The sequence below is a fragment of the Polistes canadensis genome, unplaced genomic scaffold (genome assembly GCF_001313835.1).
Source record: "Polistes canadensis isolate GaletaPanama2010 unplaced genomic scaffold, ASM131383v1 scaffold_80, whole genome shotgun sequence".
Taxonomy (NCBI): Eukaryota; Metazoa; Arthropoda; class Insecta; order Hymenoptera; family Vespidae; genus Polistes; species Polistes canadensis.
Window position 1 is genome coordinate 280594 of NW_014569627.1, and position 14542 is coordinate 295135.

At 39.3% G+C, this 14542-nt stretch overlaps 1 protein-coding gene across 5 annotated transcripts in view; it reads right to left on the reverse strand.

Moving 5' to 3' along the window:
- Positions 1-14542, reverse strand: part of LOC106786706 (protein CBFA2T2) — a 29910-nt gene that overhangs the window by 9472 nt on the left and 5896 nt on the right. For 3 of the 5 annotated variants that reach the window (XM_014748386.1, XM_014748385.1, XM_014748388.1), the window contains exons 2-4: positions 7678-8123; positions 1579-2057; positions 425-571 (exon numbers count right to left, since the gene is read on the reverse strand). In XM_014748386.1, the coding sequence (XP_014603872.1) occupies positions 425-571; positions 1579-2057; positions 7678-8095 (1044 nt within the window). In that variant the 5' untranslated portion in view covers positions 8096-8123. Of the gene's footprint in view, positions 1-424; positions 572-1578; positions 2058-7677; positions 8124-10424; positions 10500-10922; positions 11079-14542 lie in introns of those variants that run through there. The other 2 variants (XM_014748387.1, XM_014748389.1) reach the window with 2 other exon arrangements.

The window sequence follows — 14542 nt, forward strand, 5'->3', positions numbered from 1 at the left end:
TACCAGAGCGTGGCTGCAGTGATTTATGATCCCCGTGGCAGGTCTAATAAAGCACCTCGCTCTTTATGGGTCAACCGCCACTATTATTTTCGTCGAACCCTCTATATCGTCCTCGAAAGCCCGAAGGAACGCGCCGTACCGGCCATTAAACCGGTCCGGGCTACCTACTATGCTCTCCTAACGATGTCTCGCGCTAACTCAGAACCTAAAAGAGACCTTACTCCTATTCTTGAATCATGTTTCTTATAATTTGCGGATATGGAATCGCGTTAGAACGGTCTTGCTAATGCTTCTTCATTTTTCATTCATTCATTAATCATATTATACATTCCAAAGTGTTCTGTAATTGGTGATACAAACGAGCAACGGCTTAAAAAAAATTAAACTCTTTATTATTGTATAATATTCGTAGAGATATACTCACTTGATTACTAGCTCTAGCAGCTGTATTCAAATCCCTTTGCAAAGATGGTAGAGTATGTTTCAAGTATGGTAAAACGAATCCCCTCAATGGAAAGTTCGTGGCCTCTTGCAAAGCAGAGTGAAATTCTTCAGCAGTCATAGTCCCGCTCTGTACAAAAAAATATATATTATATTAAATATATATGTAGGGATCAGATTAATCTATTATCTCTTTACTATAGTATTTATCAATCAATTCAATCCACAGTTTTGATCTTATGTTGATGATCACGTGCTGCAATCGCTATACTGTCACGCACGTTTACCAGATGTCACGTTTCCTGAATCGCATGCAGCCTCCGTGCTCGAACGTTCATACATTATGTAGGTACTTTAAATATTTACAATCGGCTTAGCGATATATCGACCATCGATTGTCCTCGTTTTGCGTTAGGCGCAATTTCCTGACGAAAGATTTAATAGTTTCAATGCTAAATATTCTATTTTTATTATTTTACATTTATTTTTTCATTCGATAATTTACGATAAAAAAAAACATCAAATTGAAATGGAAACGAATCGATTATGCGACACTTGTTAAATAAAATATCTATGAAGCGTAATATAAATCATCGGATAACAAGGATTCATTTATTATGTTAAAAATATTCGTAGGATTGATTTTTCTTTCTAATAGAAAATTGATGGAACGTTCAAGACGAGTGCCGGATCCCTCTTTTGCGTTTCTCTCGCACATGTTCAAACTTGTCTTGAAGATGCACTTAGAGTTTCTGCAAAAGTACCACCGGTCCCCAGCAACATCGCAGCTCCATCGGTCTATTCTATGCATTTTCTATGGTCATCGTCGTCAGTTGGCTGATACGCGTATGTTGATTTAGCGCTACGTTAGACTATCGCAACGAGTGCAAGATGATGCGTGCAAATGTGTACTTAGCAAGGCATATCAAAGAATTACTTGCCTATGGTGTTACCATGGACGGTATAATTAAGAAGAATGATCGGTCTTTATAAATTCATACGAAAGAAAAAGACAAGAAAAAATCAAAATTGATGATGATATTCGAGTTATGAACTACGAATTATTAATATTCTCTACTAGAAATAGGCACATCAGGAAGGAATAATATAAAGATATATATAGACACACAAACGTACCAAGAGAGCGAGTACCAAGGTCCGTACAGTGTCTCCGGTGTCGGCTGATATGTCAGTTGCGAATTGGACGAGGGTGCCAAGTAGCCTTTTGAGTTTTCCATGACCAGCAAAAAACCCGGTGATACACCTGACGCCATTTGACAGTAGTGGGCTGGCCTCGATTTGTTCCTCGTTTCTGCAGGTAGCTGAAGGCCCACTTGTGGTAGAGGCAGTAACAGTAGCAGGAGCAGAGATTGGCCCAGCTGATGTTCCGGTTGACGTTCCTCCGGTAGATTCCTCAACATCAGGTTTGAGAGGCTGCGAAGACATGGGGCTATCGTTGTCCGACGACCTGGAGCAACCCAACTGACCTTTATACTCCGATCGAGAGCCATTGCTTTGAGTTGACTGTCTTTGATGATGTTGAGAAGACGGTGATAGGACCTCGGAGTGATTATTCTCATCCCTCGATGTTTTATCTCTGCTGCTGGTAGGACTCGCTGAAACGAAAGTCTTTTCTCCGTTCTCACGTAATGCCAATTGCTTTTGAATAACGCGAAATCGGCGACATTCGACATATAAGACTGAATAAATGTGCATTATACTTTCGAAATAACACAAGATTATAAGGAAAGTATATATTTATAGATAAATCGATTTAATGTATATATACAATATGTAATTATTAGGAAATGTCGCGTTAAGATCAACCCCATCCAGCATATGACATATTAGGAATAAGGGAAGAACAAGTAGAATGAGGATCCTTGCTAGGGAATATTTTAGGGCACGTGCTCTAGAGAGACGAGACAAAACGAGATGAGATGAGACATGGATGCATGGTCCTACGTTTTCGGTCGCGTGGGTGCAGCGGATAACATGCAATTACGGGCCGTGTCATCCACCTTGTCTTGTTCCTATTCTATGTTCCGCACGTTATCTCATAGAATGCCTCCAGGCTCGTGGCATGCGTGGCAAAACGCCGGTGACGACGGCCGATAACGAAATGTTACAGCCGTGCATACCGACGTTCTCCACCACTAACCTCTTCCTCCTCCTCCTCCTCCTCCTCCTCCTCCACCTCATCATCATCCTCCTCCTCCTTCTCTTTCTTCTCCTCTTCTATCTCCTTCGAAACATATCGCTGACAGACGTAGAAGCGACAAGTCAGAGAAATATTGTTGATTTTTTTGTTCAAACTGTTACTCATTTTATCAACGTTTTCTCTGATTTTTATTATTTATCAACGTGTTAAATGAAAAAAGACTTTAAATACTGCGAGTAAAATTGTTTCCTTCTGTTTCCCGCTATTATGTATTTTTTTTATTCTAAAGAAAATTGATTTACCTCTTCGGTATATAGTTCCTTCAATATTTTCAACATAATAGGTGCGCGAGAATGTGATCGTAGTCGTGTCTGGGAAGGAACCAAATTTGAACGAGTAAAAGGAGAAAGCTCTAATGCTAACGTGTCACTACCACCTGACGCCGGTAGCCGGTAGGTAATTACCTGTACCTGAACTCCCGAGAAACTAAACTACCTACAGCTTATACGATATGACGGGTGCAAGGTGCACAACCTCTCAGTTACCTTTCCTCTTTAACTTCCTTTCTCTTTTCTCTAGTCTCTTTCCTAGAAATGTAGTACTCGTGATCTGCGTAACATATAACTTTAATGTAAGTGCATGTACGTAAACGAGCTTGACTAATGTCTGCGATTAAGAGATCCCTAGAGAGAGATGGTTCATAAAAAGAGTCTCCTAGAACGATCTCAACTGACAAAGAGATATTTAAGATTTCTCCATGGAATCGCGATATTATACTTTCTTCTTCATTGCTAACAATTCTATGGGATTGCCAACGTTTATTTTACATCACGAAAATCATGAAATAATAAATAGACTACTCATTTTTAGCCGATGTAAAATTTCTTTTATCCAGGAAGCAAGATGAACAATCAGAATTTGTTATCAAGATTAGTCCGAGTTCCGTTTTCATTGATGTTCGAAGTATCATCATCGTTTCTCATCCATAACATACTCGTACTAAATTCTTCGGACAGGTTCTTTCATCGAGGTCGTCGTTCGTTGCGCAAAATTGTCGTTCGTCTTCTTTCCATAGAGCGAATATATGAATTTCAGGGAAGGTATCCAGCGAGATGACGGTAATGGTACTGGTGCTACTGCTACTGCTGCTGCTACTAGTACTGCTGCTGCTGCTGCTGCTGATGTTACTATCCCTTTGGCCAGCTGTTACTTCCGGCAGAGGTTCTCAACTCCATAAGAATTGTCAAATATCGGCGCGAAATTCTGGACAAGTCTCTATTGGGCTTACAGTTAAGAAAACTCGTGTGAAATTGAGAGACACCTTTTGTTACTTGAGAGAGAAAGACAGCAGAGTTTGGTTCACCCGCTGTATATACTGGCACCTCCGATATCTTTGACTCGTCGTTTCGTGATCGATAGGACGCACATGTGCCACCTGACTGAGAATCTCTGTTGGAAGTAAGTACGGTGAGACTCAGCTGTCGCCTCCTAATTGCTGGGACAATGCAACAGATGGCTTTGATCGCAATTCCTTCCTTCCTTCCTTACTTACTTGCTTGGTTGCTTGCTTCCTCTTCCTTGCTTCTACTTCTTCTTCTTCTTCTTCATAAGGTTTGTCCTTTTTTTACCTTCTTCCTTTCACTCCCTAAGCCATATCCTCTCTATTATTTTTACTTTTCTTTCCCCTTTGATTCCATTATTTCTATTTTTACTTCCCGAATCGATTCCATTAGATTTTCTACGTTTCTTATTTTGTTTCTCTCTTTTTAACTATTATTTCCAAAAATTTCCATCTTCCTCCCTAATATTTACAGTTTGTAACATTATTATTTCTCTTCTTTTTCTTTTTCTAGCCGAGGGAATAACGGTATCTGATAAAAAACGTATTTCTAGTAATCCTTAACGTTCTTATCTTTGAAAATTTAAGGAAAGCAGAGCTTTTAGAGGTATAAAAGAGATAGAGACCATCGGAGCTTTTGGTTGGTTGGAAGAAGAACCAACGACGTTCTAGTCTCGAAAAAGATAGAAAGAGCCGACTTCTGTCTCTCCCCCCTCTCCCCCTCCCTCACCGTTTCAACGTCATAAGCATATCCAGGGAAAACGAGCGGTGGCAGCGTCGTGGGTAGGGCGACTATCGCAAAATACCTCGAACGGCGGCAAACCGGGAATGCCGACGGTGTACCGGATATGATATCAGCCTGGAGCAGAATCCCGGTGGAAGTGTCGGACGTGCCTTATCGCGTCTGGACCAGGCAGTCAGGCAGCGCACGAAGCGACCTAACCAACACACCGGGCTAGAACCAACCGGCTTGACTGACTGCTTGCAGGAGTTTCACTATCCTCTCCCTCTCACAAAATCAGAGAGAGAGAACGAACATCCTGTGATCGTGATTCTCTGTCTCCTTTCTCTTCCCCTTTTCTCCCCCTTCTCAATCTCTCTCTCTCTCTTTCAGCTGACACGATATATGTTTTATATGTAGGTGTACGTGTATGTGTGTGGATATGCTTGTGTGTGTGTAAACATACGCGCGTTGCACCACTCTGTTCTCTCTAGGAGAACGAATACACACACGGATTTTCGCCCGCTTTCCCTGCCATATCCACTCAAAGGATTTCGAAACGGCGGATGCACCTAAGTCCGCTTCCTGCGATCGAACCTATGAAATGTGCACTTTCGGAGAGAGAGAGAGAGAGAAAGAGAGAGAGCTTGACGGCTCAAATAGGAAGAGATGTCCATCCGATAAATCGATCGATTTACTTTTTCGAATGGAATATCTTTTCTAGGTTTTTTTTTCGTTGACAATTTTATCCTTTTTGTTTTTTTTTTTTTTATAAACTTTACTCTCCGTAATGCAACTCTTTCTTTTTTTAATGGCTTTTACTTATAATACATTTTTTAATCTGTTAGCGACAGTATCGTTTGTGTACTGGTATCTTTTATTATACTTTTATTATATCTTTTATTATACTATTTTTATTATTATTATATTATACAAAGCGTCCAAGATTTATCCAGCAGTAAGTACAGCAATTAATAATATATTATAACTGTACCCCGGTATTAAATGTACTACGAGTATAATCTGTTAAATTATTAATACATACAAAGTACGCAATGAATTCTAACTACGTATTAAAAATCAATACAAACTTGTCCTATAGAAAAAACCACCGACAAACATAAATTGATATGAAATGCATCATTTTTTAGCTGCCCCAGCCCTGAAAAAAAATATTTCTATTTGGGAAAAATCTCGCGACGACGGGCCAGAAAAGCTTTCGTTTCCTAAAAGCAATATTTCGTTGGCGTCCAAGATAAATAGAATGAAAACATAAAATGGGAATACAGAAAAAAAGACAACGGGGGAAACAAACAGAAGGGAAAAAGGAAAAGGCAAAAAAAAAGAAAAGGAAATGGAAAGGAAGAAATCGCGTCGGGTGTAGCGGCGGAAATAAAAATTTTATCTCCTTTTTTTTTCCTTTTTTGTTTTTGCGTTTGTTTGTTTCGAATGCACGAGTTTAATCCCGTACGTTTCTTGTCCGTATCGAGAGATTTATCGTGTCATGCGACACGATGCGACCTACGGACGTACGCAGGTCGCCAAAATAAAATACAAAAAAAAAATCTATATATATATGTATTCGCGTCAGTCCGTCAGATTAGCGTCTCTTTGGGAGGACATCACGGATGAGGTGGTTGCTTGTATTGTGCCGGACAGTAACCTCGTTGACGAAAAAAAAAATGTATTTTCAGGGAAATAATGCAAAACTCTAATTAATGATCATTCAAAATATGAAAATCTAATAAAAATTATCCGACAATATAGTAGACGAACGATGATAGAACGAGAACGATTAAAAATCTATTCGTAAATAATTGATAATGAAAATAATAATAAACATCGTTCCTCCCACCCCTATTTATATCGAAACTTTCAAACGAGATATTTGATTCATCTAAAAAAAAAAAAAAAAAAAACCCCCGAATTGTATCCTTTGTTATTAAAGTGTAACCGTTTGTATGACAAAAAGGACACGGTTTTTTTTATCGATTCGATGTACGAATAAATAGAAAGGGAGAAGGGGAGATAAAACAAAGATAGAGAAATAAGGGCGAGGGGGAGCCGCGAACCGCGAATGATCTCGCGTTGACGGGACTTTGATGTGCGAAGAGAAGAGATGTAGGAAAGAGAGAACGAACACGAGTGAACGAGAGAGAGAGAGAGAGAGAAGGCTTTTTTTTCTGAGCCATTTCCAAGGTAGCTGCGGGCTCTCATTCGTCCAGATAACCAGTTCGGTACTAAATGTACGATTTGAGCGAGAGAACACACCCGCGGATTGAATATACGGGTACCATCATGCAATATTCTGAACTAATGTACGACGCGCCCACAGCTAAGCCCAATGCTCTCCTCACCGAACGAGGAATGCGGAAAATGCTCTCCCTCTCTCCCTTTCTATCTCTCTTTCTATCTCTCTTCTTTTTACTTTTTGCCTCTTCCAGTCTCTTTCTGGGTCTACAACGAATGACTAGTTGTTTGAACGTTTATCTTCTACTTCTTCCCCTCCTTTTACCCCCAGCAATATAACGTAGAAAAATCTAACAAGAAATAACATTTTTCAGTATTATATATTTATAAAATATCTATCAAATTTTTGTTTAATTGTCGACTTTTCGATCTTCTTTCAACCTCACATTGTCTCCCCCTATCTCTTTTTTATTTTATTATTGAAGAAAAACGAAAAGGAAAAAGGAAATGGAATAATGATTATTGCAAACACAGCGCGATATATAAAAAAAAAGAAATAGAAATGATTATACGAACCCCATGCGATATCGTTTAACAAGATTACGTATAATTTGTCGAGAAAAATGAAAAAAAAAAAAAAAAAAACAAAGTTAATAGTTCGACCGAGTTACTAGATAAACCTTAGGTAGACACGCAGGTATCTATATACCTACGAATCCACACATTTATAAATATATATATATTCCCTCTATCTACCTGAACGTATGCACGAAGCCTATAACTTTTGATTTGTTTTAACGATTCACCTGAGATGCTATAACTTACCCTTATTTTTACTCTTGAGGTCGAGGTCTACAGGCAAAGGTTCAGGTGTCTGAGCAGTACTGGTGGCCACAATGGTTGCCGGTGTCGATGGATGACAGATAATGGCAGAGGTTTGAAGAGAATTCGAGGTTGAGGACGTGGTAGGTACGGTGGTGGTGGTCGTAGGGGTACTCGTAAGAGTAGCTGCTGCTATTCCAACAGTGGTTAGACCATTGCTGTTGCAATTGCTCGAGGTCGTTGCAATGACGGTCGCCGTCGTCGTCGAGGCTGCAGTCACCGTCGAAACAACCACGACCACGCTCGAACCCCCCGATGACGTTGCCGAGACCTGCTGAAAGCTGCAACATTCCTTTGCCTCTTCCTTAACCTTGACTTTCTGAAGGACCGTCGTACTCGCCACTCCACCGTCCACTTTCATGCTAGCGGTACCGCTCGATCCTCTCGACCTGTATCATGAAATATTATCGATTCGTATTATTATTATTATTATTATCGTTTATCATATATTTTATTTTTATTGATTTGTGTGTGTGTGTTTTTTTTTTAAATAATACGTAAAGGTTAAGAAATTCTCTTTATAAAAGTAACATCTTTCCTCTATTCGGAGACAATTCTTTTTATTCCGTCTTTTATTTTTTTCTTTTAAGCAAACGAGCAAATTTATCTGGCGAGATATTCTCGATAGGGAATTGAATCGCACAGTCATCCTCGCCTGTCCACCGAAAAACGACGGGGAAAAAAAACTAAACGAAATGGTAGGGGGAGGGAAATCGGAAGGTGTGTGTAGTATCTATGTCATCGTAACCACGATTCGTATTTGATTGATTCCATTTCGCAAGTGGCGGTCACATATTTCGTCTACGTGCTCGACAACGGGTTACCCCGTTGTGCATACCGATGGCCGTTTTAATGGAATTGGACGGACGTTAGTTTGTAAAACTAACGGGGAGATTCGTCACGATCCGTCGGCCCGTTGTTGAATACCTAAATCGTCGATATTTAATAGGGGAAACATGTTCCGGTGGAAAAAAAGAAAAGTCGAAATGGGGAAGATCGAAATTGTCCGAGGAAAAGAAAAATGTCGAATAAAAAAAGAAAGAGAGAGAGAGAGAAACGAAATAAGAAAATTTGTTTTCCGGTCAATATAATACTTCTTTTCCTTGGAAAATGTTGGAGGAAATAACATTAAAGGAAAGAAAATTAAATGGAAGGAAAAGCAGGAAGTAATCTTTAAGATCCACATGGTGCACCACTCCGAACCGGTGAAATTTTATTTTATTGACGCGCAGCAGCCCTGCCAGCAGACTGCCTTCGGTGCCACATGGTCTCGTTATTAACGTGAAATGCAAACGAGCCCTTCGTTTCGTCCAAGAAACGCTCCCTCTGATGGCTCGCTATAATTTTTACTGCAAAATTGCATTGCCAAATGGTGTAGGAATTTAAAACTGCAAGTTTGCTAACTATTATTTGACGGAGAAGAGACTTCTTATCTCGATCATTTTTAAGATTTCGTTAAATCTCGTTTTAAAAAACGTTACATCTTAACGTGTATATATATATATATATATATATATACACGAGAGAAATCACAGAATTTATCTAGAACATTGGACAAAAATCTTAATTGTACTTTCATTTTATAATACTTATAAACTTACGATAATTTAATATTTAAAAGTATGATTCCTCCCCAAATTCTATTCCTTTAATAACATTGGGGCTACCTGATTTTGCTCGAAGGATTTCGTAAATCAATTGTTCTGGAATACAAATGATGGAACGTCACTCTTTCACATACACACGTATACGCTCATACCTTATAATATGCCGCGTATACATTTGTCATTTTTTTCCCTGAAGAATTGACATTACGTTAGAACAATACATGCACGCAACTTATATATTGTAACAGATGGGTATTATTTTTTTAATCACCGTGGGTAGAGCCTATCGTCTTCTGTTATTACAGATGTCCGCCATTCCTTCGTCATCGGGTGAACAAGTGTCGTACACTGTGTTTGCGATCTCCGTCGCCTATTTTACGTCCGTACAGCTGCGATAAAGCCAATCTGTTATGTACATTGTACATCTGCACGAGCGTCTAAGCTTAATGGATGAATTTAGCGGTACGACGTGACGTAGTAACCGCCTCGTTCTTTTGCTTCCACCATTTTACACTGATTTACGAATTTCCCCTCGTATATTAACAAATCGGATTTTCACAGGAAAATCTTATCTCGCGATGTTGCATCGATTAAAACTTTACTAACGTTTATATATAACGATAAAGGCTCATATTTTTAATACATGTAACGATGATTATGCTAGTTACGTAAATGTGTATGTTAAAATCCTATACAAACAATATCATTCTTATTTTATGCAAGAATTACTCGATATATGAATTTAAAATTCTGACCTCATTCGCATTTACATGGAAAAAGGGAGTCTCCAAGAAACGTGACAATCGGGGTATCGAAGTTTGCCATTAATCGACTCTGAGAAAAAGGTGTTGGGAGAGAAGGAGGAAGAAGAAGAAGAGTAGGAGGTTTGATGAAAGCCGTGGAGCTTTGGCCTTTTCCTCGATCAGGGTTGGAGACGCACTCTAGCAATTCGTTAAGACGCTTAGTTAAGCAAACAAGAGCATACACACAGTTGGTGAAAAGTGATATATATATACACTCACCTAAACGTATTTTCGAGTGTAGATCTTATATATACTATATATAGTACACACATATACGTACCATGGGTAGAAAATCCATGGCTCTCGCGCACCTAATCGCACACAGCTGCGACCCTTTCGTGCGAAGGCATCTCTCTCTCTCTCTCTCTCTCTCTCGCTCAAATTTTCCTTTCTTTTTATATTATTACCGTCAGTTTGTTTTTCTTCTTTCTATTCCGTCAAATTCGATTTTTACCTCGACCCTTCGTCTTATTCTTCTTCTTCTTCTTCGTCAAACAAAAACCACGATATAGAAAACGCACCCTCGGTTTCTTTTCTTTTAAATCTTTTTATTATTTCTCAACATTTTTCATTATTCTCTCACGTGCGTTTCTTTAATTGCGTTAAGATTTCTTCGTTCTTTTTTTTTTTTTTATCAAATCAAATTAGATAATGTGTTAGTCGAAGCATAAGAAGATCGAAATGTTTTTGATCCCATTTTTCTCCTCCCCCTCAAACTTTTTCGAGTGTCTCTCGTTCTCGGTTCGGTCAATTTGGAAAAGAAGTTAAAAATACTCACTTTGTTTTTCACGTAACAGCCAAAGCTCCGACAGATACATCGCGTTCACGCAACTAGCGGCAAACGAGGCGCCTGTTTCTCGACTTTTCATCGTAAGGGAGAAAACCAGAAGCTTCCAACAAGAGTCAGAGAGAGAGAGAGAGAGAAAGAAAATAACGAGCGGTATCGGCTCGCAACTTTGCCTATCTCTCTTTCTCTCTCTCTCTCTCTCTCTCTCTCTATCTCTTTCTCTATCTATGTATATATCTATCTATCTTTCTTTCACAAAACGATCTGGGCTTCCTCGTCGAGGAGAAGTTTACAACGAGGGCCAGATGGAAACGCGTAAATCCTTCGAAATCCGTGCTCGTTTTGCTCCGTGGCGAGTTTCGAATTAGCGCGAGTTTCGACTATCCTGTGAAGTTTTGTTTCTTTTTTTTTCTTCTTTTTCTTCTTCTTCTTATAATCCGTCCAATTAAAATAAATTCCTTGGAATATTACTTCAACTCTTTCCGCGTCATCCCACTATCGTACATCTTAAAAATTCTTAGTACCGGTTCCGAAAAGAACAGAAACCCTACTACTACTTTTCAACATTCGTTCGACTAACTTCTAACGATATTTAGGAATTGAATGAAGATATATCGACTGAACTAGGGTACCTAGGGCGATTCAGATAAAACCATGAGAGGACAAAAGAAGTTGAAATGGGGTGGGAATAGGAGAAAGAGAAAGAGGAGGAGGAGGAGGAGGAGGAGGAGGAGGAAGAGAAGGAGAGACGAGGAATAATCGTAGTTCGCTTTTTGAAGGAAACGAGCTTCGGGGCATCGCGTCGTGCCGAGCTTATGTTTATACATATGTCCCGCACATGGTACGGCGCCTGGAGGAGCAGGAGGAAGAGGAGACGAAAGAGGAGGACATGGAGGTGGTGGTGGTGGTAGTAGTACTACTAGTGCTGGTCCTGGTCCTGGATACTGGTACTAGTGCTAGTGCTGGTGCTAGTGCTGGTGCTATCGAAGGTGGTGGAAGTGTAGTTGTAGTTGTAGGTGTAGGTGTAGGTGGAGGTGGAGGTGGAGGCGTACTGAAATTTCCAATATTAGAACGGGCAAGCGAGAGGCAGGCCAGATGTCTACCGTACTGACTGCCGAGAGACCGACGTACGTTCAGCTTGGTTTCATTACAAAAATGTCACGCACAGCCACCGCGCGTCGCCCCGGCTCGCACCGCCGTTCGATGATGCGTTCTCTCCTCTTTCACCACCCCCAATTCACCTCCGCTTCCACCTTTACCAACATTAATAGTAGTAGTAGTGGTAGTACCACCACAACCTCCACAACCTCCTTCCGTCAACCACCACGATCGAGACTTTATAGACAGCGTTTCTGATTACGATGTGTCTCCTCGTTTCTTTTTATCTTCTTATTTTTTCTCTTTTTCTTTTCTTTTTCTTTTTTCGCCTAGTTTATATACTTTCTTTCTTTTTTTCTGCTTTCTGCTTTCTTTTCTTTACTTTACTTTACTTTACTTTACTTTGCTGTCATTCGTTTACTTGCTTGACGTTAGAACTTTGAAACAGGACTGAATCTTGAGATAGAGTAATTAAAAATGAATTTAAAATTCATAAGACGAGTTAAGATATTGAGTTTTATCAATTTTCCTACAAAATAAAAATAAAAAAGAAATAATGCAAAAGTTTTTATAATATCGATCTCTACAAAAGAGATGTGATCAAATTTATTCTACACACAAACTAATATAAATAAATTCGTACGATATACATGAGACAACAGTAGTCGTCGTAGATCGTTTATGTAAATTCAGATTGAAATAAGAAATAATATTGAAGGATCAATAGTCCTCTATTTTTCATAGTACTATACGTTCGTTCCTTCCTGTGTAAATTCTAATTGAAATGTGAAATAATTGAAGAATCAATCCTACGTACGCTGGGATAATATACAGGGTGAGATAAAAGTTGCTGTTTTTCATCGGAGAAATTTTCTGTACACGAAGGTACAAGATTTGTACGAGTAACGACAGTTGATAGGACTAGTCGTTTTAAAATTTATACACCAACCCTTCGTTATGTTTCGGCATATGTAAATCAGTAATTAAACGATATAATTAGTTGCGTACTGAGTGTACATCAAACGGATACCAATTTGAATAATTTATGTGAATGAATGCAAAATGAATATATGAACGTTGAACAAATAAAAGTAATTTGTATCAAGTTGGGGTAAGCGACTTTTACCTCATCCTGTACATACGTTGGATATTGACATAAAGAGATAAAAAAAAATGTATCAAAAAGTGAAGCGATTTTTGATCCTGGGGTGAAACGCTAAACTATTATGCTGTTAACGTAACGTTAAAAGGTATATATGTGTATGTACGCAACATATACGTAGGTAGAGATAGGTAGGTAGATAGGCAGGCAGGTAGGTAGGTAGGTAGGTAGGTAGGTAGGTAGGTAGGTAGGTAGGTAGGTAGGTAGGTACGCGTACGTTAAAGCTTGCCTCGTTACAAAGATGTCATGCGCAGAAACGTCAGTTTCCCGAGTTGGCACGCGGTTACGTTTCGTTTTCTACGTGCGTTCTGTGTCCACGATAGGTTTGTCGGTGATGGTGGTGGTAGTGGTAGTGGTGGTAGTAGCTTGGCGTTTGAGCGTTCATGCGTAAAAAAATCCTTCAGAAATCTAAAAGAACGAAATAATAAAAAAAGGGGTAGAGGAGGGGGACGGGGGTGGTAAAAAAGATGAGAGACATGCCTGCTAGGCGATGTTCGGCTAAAAATCATTTCTTTTTTTTCTTTTTTCTTTTTTTTACTTTTCGGAAACAACCGAATCGAATCGATTGAATTTTTGTTTTTGTATCGCCCCTTTTTTAATCGACTTTTCTTTTAACTCGTCGTAGCCGTGCACGTTCGTTTTTTCTCGTTTTCGTTATTTCTTCTATTTTTTTCATTCTTCTTCTCTTTTTTATCATAATCTTCGAAAAAGAAAAAAAAAGAGTTGGACGAGTAAGAAATTCGCTAATATAAATGGCGGGGGTTGGGTTCGGGGGTAAAGGTAGATGGAAGGATGGTTTGAGAGGAGAATGAGGAGTAAGGGGAGGAAGAAAAGGGGTGAGAGGGAATGAAATTGCTTTGCGCTTAATTGCATTTAGACCGGTCTTCCCTTCACCGACGTTTAAGCGCGCACTACCTGACAAGTCCAGCTACGTACCTGTCATCGTCATGTCGTGGCACCACCGAGAACACGATTTCGTGGTTTTCCTGACGGTTTCACGCAAACCCATATTATTAAACGCACTATCATTTAACGCGTACTAACGGCAAGAGAGACGTGCTGGTGTACGTGCACGCGTAACATCAACCGAATTAAACGATAAGCCCTTTAAAATTGATCGAGTATCTAACGAAGATATCGAAACTTTAGTCGATATGATCTACCATCGATCGGATAAATTTATTCACAGGGATTCATAAACGAACATAAAGCAATAATAGGTTCTTTCGCATATTGGTAACAACGTTTTTTCCTACGATAGTCGAAAGATTTTCTTTTTCAAGAGTTTCCTTCAACCAAACAAACTTTTTGCGTTGGTCGTTAACGTTAAAAAAGTCTCAAATAGGGACAA